Source organism: Trachypithecus francoisi, unplaced genomic scaffold (genome assembly GCF_009764315.1).
Source record: "Trachypithecus francoisi isolate TF-2019V2 unplaced genomic scaffold, Tfra_2.0 Lachesis_group1, whole genome shotgun sequence".
NCBI lineage: Eukaryota > Metazoa > Chordata > Mammalia > Primates > Cercopithecidae > Trachypithecus > Trachypithecus francoisi.
The window spans coordinates 57,719,695-57,737,698 of NW_022681454.1; the positions used below are offsets into that span (position 1 = coordinate 57,719,695).

At 35.8% G+C, this 18,004-nt stretch overlaps 1 protein-coding gene across 3 annotated transcripts in view; it reads left to right on the forward strand.

Moving 5' to 3' along the window:
- G3BP2 (G3BP stress granule assembly factor 2) overlaps nucleotides 1-17,779 on the forward strand; it is a 30,616-nt gene extending 12,837 nt beyond the window's left edge. For 2 of the 3 annotated variants that reach the window (XM_033214410.1, XM_033214411.1), the window contains exons 3-12: nucleotides 1,977-2,058; nucleotides 2,855-3,028; nucleotides 3,583-3,673; nucleotides 5,054-5,156; nucleotides 5,671-5,851; nucleotides 6,840-6,938; nucleotides 11,841-11,943; nucleotides 13,384-13,512; nucleotides 14,074-14,192; nucleotides 14,816-17,779. In XM_033214410.1, coding sequence (XP_033070301.1) covers nucleotides 1,977-2,058; nucleotides 2,855-3,028; nucleotides 3,583-3,673; nucleotides 5,054-5,156; nucleotides 5,671-5,851; nucleotides 6,840-6,938; nucleotides 11,841-11,943; nucleotides 13,384-13,512; nucleotides 14,074-14,192; nucleotides 14,816-15,088 — 1,354 coding nt within the window. In that variant the 3' untranslated portion in view covers nucleotides 15,089-17,779. The remainder of the gene's footprint in view (nucleotides 1-1,976; nucleotides 2,059-2,854; nucleotides 3,029-3,582; nucleotides 3,674-5,053; nucleotides 5,157-5,670; nucleotides 5,852-6,839; nucleotides 6,939-11,840; nucleotides 11,944-13,383; nucleotides 13,513-14,073; nucleotides 14,193-14,815) is intronic. The other variant, XM_033214413.1, reaches the window with a different exon arrangement.
- Nucleotides 17,780-18,004: the final 225 nt, after the last annotated feature.

An 18,004-nucleotide genomic window follows, 5' to 3' on the forward strand; every position in this document is an offset into this window, starting at 1 on the left:
AACAGCGGCAATAACCTTATTTACTGTTTTAACAAGAGGTAGACATCTGTAGGCTTGTTTTTTCCAGAGATCAAAGTGAAATTGATTTATATTGTGGGTAGTATTTAATTTTTGTTCTTGGTATATCTTAGCAAGTAGAATATAGGTGAAACTCTTACAAGAATTACACTTTGTAAGTATTGCAGAACACACTGGCCAAATGGGTTAAGGATAAATATATTGCCACTTCCCGTGAGAAAGGCTGTTTAAAAGACTTAAACTCCTTTATCTGTAGGTCATCTTAATTAGCATTTTAGTAGCAATTTGTCTTGCTCTGTTGAACATAACGTGTAATCTGTTTTATTCAAGAAGGCATTTTTATATTTACTGTTTGCTAGACTCCATTTTTAATTACTTTACATATGTATATTATCTCATGTATTCCTTATGACAGTCTTAAAGTGAAGTTACTTTTATTAGCTTTTTATCTATTAGACAGTTGAGGTTAGTAATTCATCTAGGATCACTCAATAAGTAAACAAGCTAACCATGGCCAATATTCAGGCCCAGTTCAATTGTAAAAATAAAGATGTTTTTGATGACAGTGTATGTGAGGGAGTTTGGGGGAAGATACAGAATTAATAGGGCCTTTTGATACCTGAAATTTGGTCTTTTCATGATACAGCGTTTTTTGTTTTCTTTAGTGACCAAAAAAAAAAAAAATTTTAAAACAATAAGGCCCTACACCATCATGTTTAAACAGTAACAGACTTGTTTTAGACCTAGCTTATTTGACCAATTTCTTTCTTAATGAAAATTCAGGTTGTTATAATTTTCTACTTGTGATAAGCAACACCAATACATATCCTGAAACATGCAGTATTTGTGCACGTTGCTAGTTAGTTATTTTCTTAGATACTTTCCTGGAAGAATTAATGCATCAAAGAGATATGATCATTCTGAGACTTTTCATGTGTATACACACAGATACACACACAGCCAAACTGTTCTGTAGGAAAGATTGCCAGTAGTACATGAGAGAAAATAGTGTAAATTTAATAGTAAGAGTAGTGGCTAAAAGCATGGACTCTCAGGTTAGACTAGGTTCATACCTTGGGGGCCCCACTTGATAGGTGTATTACCTTAGGGGAGTTAATTTAACCTCTTCTGAACAGCAGCTTGTTTATTTAGATAATAGTACTTCATGAGATTGTTAAGAAAATTAAGTCAATCAGTACACATAATACACTAAAAACATTGCTTAGCATAAAGGAAGCTCTTACATGTTTTATTACTATAGGAGTTGCGTTTTCTTTGTGAAAAAGTTAACTTCACGTCTTTTAGCTTAATTTAGAAAGATACTAATTCTAATTGCTTTGGATAATGCCAATAAAAGACTAATTTACACATACTTAGGAACAGTACAAAAATATTAAAAAGAAATTAGATGCTGAAGTAATTTTGGATTTTAGACTTTATCTCTGAATTGTTTCAGTTATTTTAAATCTAAACAGTTTAAGCCTTTAGAATTAGTAATCATTTGGAGATCTGAATATAGTATTAAACTGTGATTCCCAAACAAATCTAGATAGCTGAATCTTTGTATCTGAAGAGAAAAACTGTGTCAGTTACTATAGCATCTGTATTTAGAATGTACTAAATAGTCAAAAATATCCGATTTTTCCACTTAACAAAAAATAGATGTGATAAGAATTAGATGTGAATATCTAATGATTGTCTACTTACTGTGCCAGATAAACTAAGAGCATTCTATGTGCATTACTCATTTAATCCTTACAATGACCCTATGTAGTAGTTCCTGTTCCTGTTTTATAACCAAGGAAACTGAACTTAAAGACCTTAAGTAACTTACCTGTCCAAGATTACACAACTAGTGACAGAGCCGGATCCGGAACCTAGTCTATCACACCAGAATTCTACTGCCTCTTAGGCTTCTCTTGACAATTCAGTGTTAATCATTAATTATGGTTTTGCAGGTTTTATGGCAGGAATTCTTCCTATGTTCATGGTGGAGTAGATGCTAGTGGAAAGCCCCAGGAAGCTGTTTATGGCCAAAATGTAAGTATCAATTTCATATGTAGTTTAGAAATGTTGTGTTAAGATGGAGATTTTAAAAAATAGCCGCCTTCAGTCCGTGGATTTTTTTTTTTCAATATGATTGTTATTGGTAACTGAAATTTATGTTTGACAGTAATTGTCAGCATAAATTGTCGGTAGTTGTTCAGTTTGACAATAATTGTCAAACATGCTTTGAGTTCTTAAACATCATTTTTGTGTGAAACATGGTGTTATACTGCAATGGCTACAAAGGAGAGAACAGTATGTTTTATATCATTGATGTATTTTATACATGAGATAGTTAAGACAGTGGATTAAGTTTATACAAATCTGAGCTAAACCCTATGCTATAGGAATGCCCAGAAACATATGTTTCCTATGACCTAACAGGGAAGGAAGACTTTGTGTAGAGGATGTGAGACTACAAGATTTGGCCTTACCAAATAAGGAATTACAAGTAGACAAAAAATAGCATCAGCAAACACACAGTAAAATTATGTGTAAGTTCAAGGAGCAGACAACATATGAGAATGACTAAATACTTACTGCAGAAAAGTAGGAGAAAGCTGTGTAAAGCCCAGATTACTGCACAATATCAGAGAGCTATTGTGATTTCTTCTTTAGGAGCATCAGTCAGCCAGTGATGCATAGCATGGTCAGTGGATTCAGTTCAGTCAGGAAGATTAAGTAGTTAATACTGTGGAGTTGTAAGGAAATCAATGAGGGTAGGTAATAGTATTGTGTAGGTAATGCACTATCACAAGAGTTTATATTTTTCCCTCCCTCCCTAATAAAGGATATACACCACAAAGTATTATCTCTGAACTTCAGTGAATGTCATACTAAAATTCGTCATGTGGATGCTCATGCAACCTTGAGTGATGGAGTAGTTGTCCAAGTCATGGGTTTGCTGTCTAACAGTGGACAACCAGAAAGGAAGTTTATGCAAACCTTTGTTCTGGCTCCTGAAGTAAGTTTCTCATTTCATTTAGTTTTCATCTATATGGTTGAATTTGGCGGCTGTTAGTTGGTTTGAAGTGTCCAAGGGTTTCTAATAAATTTAGATTTGTATATTGCTATTTTTGAAGAATTTGTGTTTGACCTGTTGTTTGAGTGAGTGTGTGTGTGTGTGTACATATGCTTTGACTATTTGGAATTATAAGTCAAATACTGATATAAGCTTGTAAATGGATGATTAAGATTACATTAATACAAAAACTATATTGGTATATTTGAAAGGTTACATTTGAAAACAAAATAGAAAAGTTCTGTTGGTTTCTTTTCTATTAAATAGCTGTTTCTTGAGTTCTAGGTTGGTGCAAAAGTAATTGCGAGTTTTACTGTTGTATTTTTTTGAGTGACCTTTTTATTTTATGTAAACATCATAGCATGTTCAGCATTGGAAAATTATATTGAGTCCAGATTTCTAGTATTAAAATGAGAAATTGTGTATGCCATGTAATTTGCTCTTTTATATAATACCAGATTTCTGGGTATTTATGGAATAAATGTTGTTTCCTATAGGGATCTGTTCCAAATAAATTTTATGTTCACAATGATATGTTTCGTTATGAAGATGAAGTGTTTGGTGATTCTGAGCCTGAACTTGATGAAGGTGAGGTTCATTTGAAGATATGAAGATAGAAGGGTTCTGTTGGTACTCTTTATGGACTAATTTCTATAAGTATGATGTTAGGCCGGGCGCGGTGGCTCAAGCCTGTAATCCCAGCACTTTGGGAGGCCGAGACGAGCGGATCACGAGGTCAGGAGATCGAGACCATCCTGGCTAACATGGTGAAACCCCGTCTCTACTAAAAATACAAAAAACTAGCCGGGCGACGTGGCGGGCGCCTGTAGTCCCAGCTACTGGGGAGGCTGAGGCAGGAGAATGGCGTGAACCTGGGAGGCGGAGCTTGCAGTGAGCTGAGATCCGGCCACTGCACTCCAGCCTGGGCGGCAGAGCGAGACTCCGTCTCAAAAAAAAAAAAAAAAAAAAAAAAGTATGATGTTTACGGAAATTTGCTTCTTTATTGTAACTGAGTCAAACATCCTTTTTTGTGGTTTTGTTGTTGTTGTCGTTGTTATAAAAACATGTCCATTGTTTGAGATTATACAAAATTTGGATGTCAAGAAAAAAGGTTTCCCTCAGTCTCATCCTCTGTAGATAACCAAGTTTGGTACCTATTGGAGAAGGTTTTTGGATTCTATTCTTAGCAGCATGTATTTTTATAAATGTGGAATTACACTGACTCAAAGCTTCCTTTTTTTTAATGTAGTATGTCTTTGTTGGCTGTCTACATTGTGGCTATGCCATAATTATTTAATTGATCTTCCATTGATGTACAGTGGTTAGTTTCTTTATCATTATTGCTCTATTAAATAGATGTGACGAAGGAAGCTAAATTGTGGTTTTAATATAATTTTTTTCCTTTTACGAAAATTTTTTTTTTTTCTAATAGAGTACAACAAATATTAAACTTCATCCTTGCTCTCCAGTTTTTGAGAGAACAGGGGATATTGCAGTTGAATGCCTTTGTTAAAAAAAAACAAAAAAAAATTTTGGGGGGGCCAAGCAAGGTGGCTCACCCCCAGAATCCCAGTGTTTTGGAAGGCCAAGGTGGGTGGATCACTTGAGGCCAGGAGTTTGGGACCAGCCTGGCCAACACAGTGAAAACCCCATCTCTACTTTAAAAAAAAACAAAAAAAAAATTAGCTGGGCGTGATGGTGCATACTCGTAACCCCAGCTACTCCAGAGGCTGAGGCCAGAGAATCGTTTGAACCCGGAAGGCAGAGGTTGCAGTGAGCCAAGATCACACCACTGCATTCCAGCCTGGGCAACAGAGCAAGACTCCATCTCAAAAAAAGAAAGAAAGAAAGAAAACTGTCAAATTTTCTTTTTTGCTATTATACCACTTCCTTAAACATGTTAAAAATATGTTCGTTAGAAATTGTGAAGCCTCTTTAAAAAAGATGTGCTGTTTTATGTATTGTCAGAATCAGAAGATGAAGTAGAAGAGGAGCAAGAAGAAAGACAACCATCTCCTGAACCCGTACAAGAAAATGCTAACAGTGGTTACTATGAAGCTCACCCTGTGACGTAAGAATAGTATTTGCAAGGTTAAATTTGGTCTGAACTATGTCAGCAAGGTGGTTTTTGTTCCTAGAATTATTGTTGGAAGTAAATTCTCGGTAAAGCCACCTATTAGGTCAGTATTTGAGTACCTATTGTATATATGCAAATTTGGAAAGAATTGTTTTATTTAATCCAAAAATTGAACATCCCTTGCACCAAAATAGTGGTTCCTTACTGATAATGTGGAGTGTTTAAGACAACACAGAGTAAGCATTTTATTTTTATAAAAGATAAGGTTTATAATTAACATTAAAGTAAACATTCTTAGTAATTCAGTTTTAAAATGGTGGGATTAAAGAACTGCTACTTGAGAGTATTATTCCTTCTGTTTTATAGTTCTTTTTGGAATTTTGCTTTGAATACTTTGTAGATCTAGAACAGGTTATTGCCATATCACTAGTTACACCTATTGGATTAGAGAGAAATTGAATTTTGTCTTGAACTCCTACTAAAAAGTGAACTAAATATTTTATTGTAGTAATGGCATAGAGGAGCCTTTGGAAGAATCCTCTCATGAACCTGAACCTGAACCAGAATCTGAAACAAAGACTGAAGAGCTGAAACCACAAGTGGAGGAGAAGAACTTAGAAGAATTAGAGGAGAAATCTACTACTCCTCCTCCGGCAGAACCTGTTTCTCTGCCACAAGAACCACCAAAGGTTAGATCAAAGAACTCTTTAGACTTACAACATCACATGTTCAAATTTGGTGCTGTTAATGAAGTATGACCTTTTTCTATTATGTTACATTGTTTAGTAAATTACTTTATGTATATGAAAGAAGCTGTGGGGTTTTTTTTTGTTATCTCAGAAAATGTTATTGTTTCCCTGCCCCGCAAAATACCCCTCTAAGACTGAAATTTATAACTTAAGATGAATCCTTGTGTGTATGCATTGTTTAGTAACTTATATGAAATTATTTGGATCCATGTATAGAGCTGTCAGTTGTTCTTTCATTCTGTATTAAATTCTCTGAGCACAGATGCACCAGGAATCATGCAGTTTCCCAACTTAAACAAGTTGGTCTGTAATTAAAAGAAGAGATACCTGTTGTTTGTGGTTTAAATGGGATCAGTTTCCTTTCTACACCAATTAAACTATCTTGGAAAGATGAGTGACATCCTTAGTGTATCATGTAAGCCTACCTGAAACTTCTTTTATCTTTCTTCAAAGCCAAAGGTTAAAGTATATTTGGGTAGTGATAGGAGGAGATTCTTTGTTCAATTTGTGAATGTCAGAGTTTCCAGCTAATACTCTCTTCTTTCCTATCCTCCCTCTCCCCTTAACACCATCACACACCCTATCTTACCCCCAAAGGGGAAATAAATTGTTTCTGTTAGGTTCGGGCTTTTCTAGCATGTTTGTTAGTGGTTTTGTTTGCCACTTGCTCATCTACTTAGAGTATGTAGGAACTTGCTTGTGGTTTTATTTAGTAGTCAGACAAAACAGTTACAAATAAGCTTTGCATAATGAGATTTTGAAAGCTGGCACATAGACTGGCATGTGTCTGTGTGCCTTTCTTTTAGGAGTCTTCCAATATAGAGCAATAGTTTAGAAATGAAAAGAAAATATATATTTGGAAGTTTCCCTATAGGAATGTTGGTGGTTTTCCATGATTAGTAGTCTAGGTTTGTTGCATTTCCTGCAGGCTTTCTCCTGGGCTTCAGTGACCAGTAAAAACCTGCCTCCTAGTGGTACTGTTTCTTCCTCTGGAATTCCACCCCATGTTAAAGCACCAGTCTCACAGGTAACCAATCTGTGAACACATTGGATTGTATCCTTGTTACATTGCCAAATGCTTATTTTTTAAGTACTTTTAAAAATGAGTCAATCAGAAATTATGGATATAATATACAAAAAACTTGTATTGTATGTCAGTGCACCCACTTTAAATGTCAAATCTCCATTCATCATCTACATAGGTGGTATTTGGGGTTTGGGTGTGTGAAATACAGATTAAGTTGGTTTTTACCAATATATAATATTGTCATTTAAAAGGCTTCTTAAAATAACAGAAATGTTCCTTTTTCAAAAGCTTCAAATTCTATTTAGCAAAAATATTTTAGGTAGGAAATTCGGAGAGGCACAAAGTAGTGTGGCGTAATAAAGAATCTTTTTTTTTTTAAACAAACAAACAAAAAAACCAGGGAACTTTTTAACATACGCTGCCTAAGCTCTCGGTGTGTAAGTGATTCACACCACTTAATTGAAGCCTGTACCAACTTATGACTGTAGTGTTCACCTTAACTGATTATTCTAGTATTCTGCTTTTTGTCTGTTTGTCATCTTACCCATTTCAGAGCTTTCAAAAATGTGAAAATAAGACACTGCCTACCTAAGAAGTTTGTTAGGTTTAGTTTAGAATGAACTAAATTATAATTAAGTTTATCAGCATATAAAGGGTGTCCAATTTTTTTCCCTACATTTTGCATTAAGCTTCATTCCACTAGAAAATTTATGTTTAAAATGTTAGTGTATAAATACATCGTTTATACATTCTAAACAGTGAAATTTTGAGGTTTTAAAAGTAATTTTTGGTTGTTCTGGTGTGGGGACAGGTAATCAGCTACGTGAAAGTAGAATACGCCCATGATACTTTTTTTTTTTTTTTACATTTGGATATTCAGGAAATACATGGTTACCCTTATGTAAGATGGTCACCCAGAGTTCCATCTTAACAGAGGAAATTAGTTTGTGCAGTATTGTTTGTGCTTTTCAACCCATCTGAAGACCCAATAAATGACTTTTGGCCCTTCTTTTGGAATCTTCATTTCCTGTCAGATTTGGATTTGGAACCTTTGGATTATTTTATTTCAGAGAGTTTAAACAGTTAAAAGTTAAAATAGCTTGTGCTTATGCCTTTGATATGTGCCAAGCATGGTGTGAAGCGCTTTTTATTCATTCTCAGTGAATTCTTACAACCACCTGTGGGTACTATTATTTCTATTTTAGAGACAGAAAAATTGAGGTCTAGAGTAACTCACAGACATTTATGTACATAGTAGGGGTGGGCTTTGAAGTCATGCAGTTGGACACGAGTCCATATGTGGCTCATGTAAATGTTTATTTTTTTGAGACAGGATCTCGCTCTGTCATCCAGGCTGGAGTGCAGTGGCAGTGGCGCTATCTCTGCTCCCTGCCACCTCCACCTGCCCAACTCAAGTGATTCTCCTGCTTCAGCCTCCCGAGTAGCTGGGATTATAGGGGCCCGCCACCACGCCTGGCTAATTTTTGTATTTTTAATAGAGACGAGGTTTCGCCATGTAGGCCAGGCTGGTCTCAAACTCCTGATGTCAAGTGATCCACCAGCGTTGGCCTCCCAAAGGGCGGGGATTACAGGTGTGAGCCACTGCGCCCAGCCTCATGTAGACCTTATGCAGTTCTCCAGCACCTTGGTGTGAAGAGTCGTGTATCTTATCTGTATTTACATCAAAGAGGACTCTAAGACATGCCTGATTAAATCTTAGCCTCTTGCCCAGAAAAATACCTTCATATTTATCTTAAGTAATTTTCCTTAAGTGTGTATTTTTGAAGTTAGTCTTCAAGGTATAGGAAATGAAGTTGTATTTCCTATGCCACCCCTTTAATAAAACAAAAATTTTAAATGTTTAGAACTTAAACTTTAAAAAGCTTCTAATCTCTTTAGGGTATACTTGAAATGGATTCATGATATTTCTACTTGATTTAATAATCCTTCAATTTTAGTTTGTTGCTTTTGTGTAGTATTCATTTCCTTGTACTTTGAACATAGATTATTGATAAAAGGAAATTAATTCCAGGGTATTGGTAGGCATTAACTTAGAAGTAGGTAAGTTAATTTCTTGAATAAAAGATTTTGTATGGAAATTTACTAGTTCACCTAAAGAACTTATGTTTAATTGAAGGGCTTATTATTTGTGGTTATACCTGCTTTTATTGACTTGATTTGATGGTTCTTCACTTACTTGATATTCTGTTTGACCTTCATTTGTGGCTTTGTCATTTGATCATACTTTCTGGTTGCATGGAATTAATTTTAAGGCCCTCTACTGTGTGGCATATTGGCCATTTTACCTGTTCAGAACAACTAGTTTTAATCATGAAACTGGAGACCTGAAGAATTATAAGGATGCAGCTGGCTTAGTTAACATATGTCAATCAGTTACTGAAGGAGACAGTGTTAGCGTTTTGTTCTTGTATTTTTCTTAAATTGGCATCATCAAATACCTACTTAAAGTCAGATTCCTAAATCAATGGCATGAATTATTTGTAAGATGTTGGAAATTATTAATATTTAACTTTATCTGCTTTTAATTTTCGTCCTTAAAGAATAAGGAAGAACTTTATTTTACTACTTGTAGTTACTCGTGTTTTGATAATCCGTTCTGAAAAGAATTTAAATCAGTCAAGACCAGGGCCTCAAGTTCTTTGATAACATTTGGATTGGATGAGTCTAAGGTTTTTCTTAAATTTTGTAATGAAGGTACATTTATTATTTTTATTAATTGCCAGTAATACACTCTTTTTATTAAACTTTGACATAGCACATTTTCTAATTCTGTTTACATTCATACTGAAGTATGCTTTTAGACCCCCTTAGTTGATGTTTCTAAATAACTGCCTTTTCCAGCATCACATTTTGCATCAAATTACTGTATAGAATTAAACCCCAAATACAGATAGCAGTGGTCTCAGGGCTGTCACTTACATATCCTTGTCAGACATAGAACATTATCCTGCATGTTTTGGGTCAGAAAACTAAAAATGTAATTTAATTTAAATGAACCAATAGTTACTGAACATCTATGTCTAATAGCACTGTGCTTGGTTCTTTGGGTGATGTAAAAGTTAAGATATGGGCCTTGGGCACTAGTGTGCCTGTAGTCTCAGCTACTTGGGAGGGTGAGGCAGGAGGATCACTTGAGCCCAGGAATTTGAGGTTACAGTGAGCTATGATCGTGCCTCTGCACTCCAGCCTGGGCAATAGAGTAAGACTGTGTCTCTCTAAGAAAATAAAAGATACAGACCTTATAGGAGTAAATACATATAAATAACAACAAAACCTGGAGAGAGTTAAAAATATTCATTTTGTAACTAGTAGAATTCCAGAATATGGTAAGCAACTTCATCTTGAGGGAAATAGGACACTGACATAGAGGAAAACAGAATTTAGGAAGAGGCAGGCAAACCTGGTTAAACTGTTAGCATAGGAGTTAATATTCCTTTTGGTTACGGTGGCTGAAATCATTTACATTAAATTGTCATTTTTGAAAGAAGCATTTTGTGTCAAAATTTGTCCTTGTAAATTACAGTATCTGTTATATAAATGATTAACGAGTTTGTGTCACTGCATAGACTGAGATCCTCAGAGATGACCACTTATTTATTTATTTATTTATTTATTTTCTTTGAGAAGGAGCTTCACTCTTGTTGCCCAGGCTGGAGTGCAGTGGCGTGATCTTGGCTAACTGCAACCTCCGCCTCCCGGGTTCAAGCGATTCTCCTGCCTCAGCCTCCCAAGTAGCTGGGAATACAGGTGCCTGCCACCACGCCCAGCTAATTTTTTGTATTTTTAGTAGAGACTGGGTTTCACCATTTGGGGCAGGCTGGTCTCAAACTCCTGACCTCAGGTGATCTGCCCGGCTTGGCCTTGTGCTAGGATTACAGGAAGATGACCATCTTTAAAGATGGGACTGAAATTACTAGCTTTCTGAGTTGGGGACATGTTCTCCATACTCTCTTGGGTGTTTTCAGCATCCTTTGTAGGTTCATATATTTGTCTCTCCTTGGACCATAAATATTTGGGTAGTAGAAGGTCTGAAGAGGTTGGGAATACTGAAAATGCTGTTGTCTTGAGGAAAAGGTAATAGCAGATGCCAATGTAATTTTGTTTTAAAAATAATTATATGTTTAATTCAGCAGTTGGCAGAAGCTTTTGGGAGGCACCTTAAATTGTCCTATTACTCCCAACCCCCTAGTTAAGGAAAATCGTTGGGGCCAGTACTTCAAATGCATATTTTTCTCATAAGGAAGAACAGTAGGAAGCTAAAGGACTTTTAACTATTTGATATGCTACATACAAGTTTCTATAAGTTTGTCATTTTTTTAATATGCATTTTAAACTTAAAGGTAGCAGTTTTAGGTGTTAGAGGAAGCTAATTTTTATACTTTGAACTATAAAAATATTGATTTTAAGATTATAGGCAGAGATTTAGGCAGTACTACTGAGCACTGTTATATTTAAAGGATAGCAAACTAGATTTTTAGAAATTATGTGTTATGTATTGTCTAAGATGAAGATAGCTTTTAATTTCGTTTATGTATTTACATGGAGTGGTTCATCTTGCATTTTTGTGATTTTTTTTTTTGGTAGCAATACTTTTTATGCTATTTCAGTGTTGATAAAACTTTAATGAAAAAATGTGACTGTAAAAAGCAGCTTATTGTGAGTTACACAGAATTAAGTGGGAAAACAAAAGCTACCTACAGTCCTAGATTGGTACAGAATATCTTGATAAAAATTTATTTTTCTTATACATAGGACACTATGTTAAAAACATTCTAAACTTAAAACTGCTGTTTTGTCTGCTAGTGACTTGTTGTTAGTTGCTTTGGTTGGTTTTTCTCCTGTAGAGTGTTTTTTATAATTTTTTTTTTCTTTATATTTTAGCCAAGAGTTGAAGCTAAACCAGAAGTTCAGTCTCAGCCACCTCGTGTGCGTGAACAACGACCTAGAGAACGACCTGGTTTTCCTCCTAGAGGACCAAGACCAGGTGAGTCAGCTCCTTTATAGCCTTTAGTATTTAACATTTGTAAGGTTAGAAAACACTGAATTTAAAAAAACCAAAAAACTATGATGTGTTCTATACACAGACCCATATAGTCTCATATAGTCTCAAATTGCTTAAAGATGTGATGTGAGCAATCCACTAAAATAGTGTCTGGGGCCGAATAACCAATTTTTAGGGAGGATTGGTTGACATGCCATGGTGACATAGTTTGAAGGTGTAAAAGATGTTAACAGGTCTTTTTTTTTTTTTTTTTTGAGACGGAGTTTCAGTCTTTGTTGCCCAGGTTGGAGTGCAATGGCACCATCTTGGCTCACTGCAACCTCTGCCTCCCAGGTTCAAGCGATTCTCCTTTCTCAGCCTCCCTAGTAGCTGGGATTATAGGCATGTGCCACCAGGCCCAGCTAATTTTGTATTTTTAGTAGAGATGGGGTTTCTCCGTGTTGTTGGTCAGGCTGGTCTCAAACTCCCGACCTCAGGTTATCCACCCGCCTCGGCCTCCCAAAGTGCTGGGATTACAGGCGTGAGCCACTGCACCTGGCCTAGTCACTGGTTTTAAGAGTTCAAAACCAAGTTGCCAATAACCTACTCTCTCAACACTCTTATCCAAACAATAAGCACATTTTGATTCTTAGGTATTAAGTAAGTTGCCATGTTAGCTATACATGTAATAGCTTTATTTGAACCCTGTGAGAATGTTTAGATTGCTTTGGGGAGGAGATGGGAGAGATGGAGATAGTTTATATCACATTTACAATGTTAATTTTTTTTTTAAAGTGATACGTTGCTGAACTAGAGGTCCTAAATTTGTCACTGATTAAACTTAGGATCTGGAGAGAGACCCTTAAATTCTGAGCTTCTTTTATGTCAAATATTACACAAATTATTCTTGTATTGCCTATTTTCCTCACTGTGTTCCTTGTGTTATTGAGAGAATCAAATAAGATTTTATGTATGTCTATATACGTATACACTAATATGTATAGACTACATAAATGTGATAATTGCTGTTAAAATTTACTGATTTGCTGTAATGTCATACAGCCAAAGAATTTTGAATTTCAAAAGACTAAGCAAATATTTAGTAGAGCTGTACCTCACTGTCTGAAATCTGCTTGGTTCCTGGGTGATGGCAACAGTTTGGTTAAGGAGGAATACCTGTACTGGTATTTGATTTTTGTATAATTCAGTAGATCTAGAAGAAGCTATTTTAGCAACCTAGTCATTGTCCTCACTTTACATTTTAGTGTCATGCTGTTTTCTAACCTACTAGTAATAAGTAGTTTTGCCTCTTTTTCAAGAAGCTCACCTAGTCTTATTAAACTAAAACAGGAATATCAATATTAAGTGATTTTTACATTCATTCTGTTGAAGTAGTTTTTATGATATTGTAAACTTTAATATCTGCTCTATTTCTATTCTCAGGCAGAGGAGATATGGAACAGAATGACTCTGACAACCGTAGAATAATTCGCTATCCAGATAGTCATCAACTTTTTGTTGGTAACTTGCCACATGATATTGATGAAAATGAACTAAAAGAATTCTTCATGAGTAAGTGATTTATTTTGCTGTAGAAGTTTTAAAATTATTTTAAATTAAGAGGCATATGGAGCTTTTTTAATAACTATTTTTAAAAAATGTTTCTCTGTTTATACTGTGTCCAGCTACCAGACTCACCTTAATTGTGCAGAAGGGAGTAGACTATCTCAGATGTTTCTCAGTGACTGCTTAGTGTTGATTTCGCCTGGCTCGATAGTGTTTAGAAGAAACAGCTGGATAAATCAGTCATAAATTCAGAGATAAAGAATTCATTTGGCAAACGGGTCAATATATTAGGAGAAAATACATTGTCTTTCCAGAGTTATGCAGTTTACTTATGAAAGGACTAACAAAGATGCAGAAAGGTAACACAACAGGCAGGCAGGCTACTTGGTATCTTAGGTGATTGCCTGCTTGAGTAAATGTACGTTGGCTATCACTGTATGTAGAAGCTTGTGAGTTTTATTTTAAAATGGATCAGGGAGATTAAGATTATTCATCCTGAACAGTTTGAGCCATCAAGGTATTCTGTTAAAAAATATTTAACCCTTGATGTAATGTATATTTTCACAGGTTTTGGAAACGTTGTGGAACTTCGCATCAATACCAAGGGTGTTGGGGGAAAGCTTCCAAATTTTGGTTTTGTGGTTTTTGATGACTCTGAACCAGTTCAGAGAATCTTAATTGCGAAAGTAAGTGATTTAAAGGACATTAATTCAAGACTTTATTATTTCATTGTATATATTAATTTGGGGTATTTAAAAACCATAGAAAATCTTTTAATAATAAAGCTAAAAATAGTTATTAAATGGTATTTATGCAAAGGAAAATGTTAGCAATTTGTGGATCATTTTAAATTTTGTTATTTGCTTTGCTGAAGGAGGTGGGAAAGATTGCATGTTAAGAATTTTGGCTGGGAATAGTGACTCACACTTGTAATCCCAGCACTTTGGGAGGTTAAGGCAGGAGGATTGCTTGAGCTCAGCAGAGTTCAAGACCAGCCTGGGCAACAGTGAGACACTGTCTTTAAAAAAACAAAAATAGTCGGCCATGGTGGTGGACACCTATAATCCCAGCTACTCAGGAGGCTGAGGTGGGAGGATCACTTGAGCCCAGGATGTCAAGGCTGCAGTGAGCCATGCTTGTGCCACTGGCTGTCACCAGCCTGGGTGACAGCTGAGACCCTGTCTCTGGGGGCGGGGGGCTTATAAAAGTGTTTTGTTCCTTATGTTTATCTAACTTACCTGTTCAAAGTAATACATTTCTATTGCTGTCTAACCTGCCCATGTAAATATTTTTCTCCTCTTTTATAAAGCCAATTATGTTTCGAGGGGAAGTACGTTTAAATGTTGAAGAGAAAAAAACAAGAGCTGCAAGAGAGCGAGAAACCAGAGGTGGTGGTGATGATCGCAGGGATATTAGGCGCAATGATCGAGGTCCTGGTGGTCCACGTGGAATTGTGGGTGGTGGAATGATGCGTGATCGTGATGGAAGAGGACCTCCTCCAAGGGGTGGCATGGCACAGAAACTTGGCTCTGGAAGAGGAACCGGGCAAATGGAAGGCCGCTTCACAGGACAGCGTCGCTGAAGCTCCACTGTTGGCAAAGTCTTGGCAGTGGTACATTATTCATCGTGTTTGCATTCTTGTTAATTTTTTTTTGGCTTTGGAATGTGACACAGCCTTTTTGATCATTTCTTTGATGTGAAAAGCATCTTTTGGTTATCAGTTAAATTGAGGTGGACATTATTTCCCCAATTTCACAACAGGATTCACATTGTTAATTTATAAATCTAGACTTGGAGAATTAAGGACTGAGAAATGACCATATCTTAAACTATCTACGACAAAGTGAACTTAAAAGGACATGCCCACTGAATTCAGGTCCTTTGAGTCAAAAAAAAAATCTTCTGCTGCACATTTTGTTTAAGTGTTACTGTTTCTGCCTGTTAATGTTGGGAACACAAATAGTGCAATTTGTGCAATTGGAGAATCTTGCCTTTTTTCTTGGCTCCCCCCCAAAATACAAACCAACAGAAACTTGTTATGTACTCATCAAAATGTACTAATGGGTACTCTGAACTCATTAACATTGACATCTGCAAAAGGAGGCAACAGGGAAAAAATCTTTCATCTTCTTTTCCGGTAGAGAATAGTTTGTGAAATGATGAGGGCATTTTATCTGCTTGCTGTGACCAGCGTGTGTACACATAAACCTTAACAAGACTACAAGTATATTCCAGAAGGAAGTCATTTTAGTTATGAACTAAATAACAAAAATTAGAACTTCAAATGCGATGGTCTTGACTATTAGACCAGATTTAGTAGCTCCATATCTAAGATTTTTCTACCTGCCCCTCTTCAGTACAGGGATGGCTGGCTGCTCAACACACTCCTCCTCCCCTTTTTTTCCTTTCTTTAAGCTGTGTACAGTGAAAATTGTCTTTACTGTATTTTTGTTCTCTGGTAATGTAATAAGCATGATGGTGCCTTCTATTAATACATCATTCCAGTCTTGCTGGTAATTTTGTACAGTATAGTGTATGAATTGCTGTGCTGCAAAGCCAAACAGCTGCAAAATGTTGGAAAATCATCGAAATGTATAAAAATTGCAGTATCTTTAAAATCAGTAAAATGGACTAGCATATTATTTATCTTGTTCTTCAGTTAACAACTTTGTGTTATCTGTGGGAGGGAGGGAGTCTTGTGTGTTTGTGGGGAGAGGGAAGGAGGAAGTCGGTTATTTGAGTAAGTCTCTAGTTGACTTTTCTCTTAGCTCGAATGTGGACCTTGAAACGTATCACTTCAGGGCTTGGAAAAGTCAGTCAACTTGACGTACATTTTTAGTGACATTTTAAAAGCAGTCAGATTCCATAAATGGCAAGTAAGCCTGAAGTGAGGATACTGCAATTTTCGGAGAAAAGAACAGCAGCTCTTTAAGTGTTTGCATTTTCTATTTGGGGGGCAGGGAACTGTCATTCATTTTGCACAATTCTTGAACTGATGTCAGCACCCGAGTGGCTCCTGAATTTAAGTCTGGGACGACATCTTTTATTTTTACATGAATCTTTAAACAATTCTGTGAGCAGAGTTTGTAGCTGCTGGATTATTGTCTGTCTTTATAGCAAGTTCCAGTAAACCACAAGTATGGCAAAGCTTATCCAATTTTGTGCTTGGAGCAATCAGTACATACCAGTTTCTGATGTTTCAGGCAGGAGTGGGGTAAATAAGTGTGACCACTTAAAGCTGCTCGTTAGCATGGAAGACTTCTCCATTCTATCTTTGTAAAACAGACAAGATATGCACTTGACATAGTAGCAAATTGGTTCTGAATTAGGCAACTGTTTGCTATTTAGTAAACTAGCAAATGATACCTGTATTTTGTTTTTCATGTTCTGGGCAATATGAGTAAAATCTGTCCCTTTTTCCCCCTTTGAAAGAGGTCTTCCATGTTGGAGGGAAAGTCTTGCACTATTGCATATATTTTGGGGACACAGATTTTCATAGTTTCCATTTTTGGGGGGCCTAAGGAATTTTTTTTTTTTTCTGTTTGAAACAGTTTTATACTTTCTGATGTATAGTACTTGAAGTTCTTACCAGAAAATTACTTTGGAGTTTTGAAGCCTTTATTAATACTACTTTTAAAGAAGCAGTTGTTTTATTGTCATTGTTTTTTTTTTCCCCAAGCATATTTTCTTCTATTTCTGTTTATATATATATATACACACACAAACACATATATATACATGTATATATATGTACATATATATAATTTCCAATTCAGGATATTGCCCTGCCATCCATGAAAACTGTTCTGGCACCAAAAGTAATGACAAATGTTAAGTGTAATAATAGAAAAGTAGAGCAAAGAGCCATTCAGCTTCAGTCTTTACATACCATGAATAAAACATTAAAACATCATATGGAGAAGTTTACATGGTGATTGTTCACCTGCAGTACTGTGGACTTTCAACATTTTGTCCTCTTTTCAGTGAAACAGAGTAAAAATATTCATCTACCATTACTGTTATTTGCTGATTTTGTTTTATTTTTTGATGGTAATATTCTATCCTTATGACACTATTGCAACCAAATTGGCTTTACCATCTTGGCTTTAGTAGGTATAGAAAACAATGGATTACCATCTTTATTGCTGTAATGTGTTAAGCATTATATGCTAGTAGAATCTAGTTTAATTGTTTCAGGTGGAAAGTATTCTTTGAGTTTCCATATTGAATGTGTTTGGACTAAACAAACAATAAACTACTGATGTCTGCAGCATTTATCTATGTCCCTAATTTAATCTATAGTTTTTGTTGTTCCCAAATGTTTTCTCCCAGTTGCATTTCATACAGACTAAGTGGGAATAATAAGCAGTTGGGTTTTAGAACAATTTCTTATATGTGAAATTTGATATATAAAAAAGGTAAAACATTTAAGTAACACTTGACCATTCTAAGAGATCTATCCCAATCCAGTTAGACAGCTGGTATACATGTTGAATGT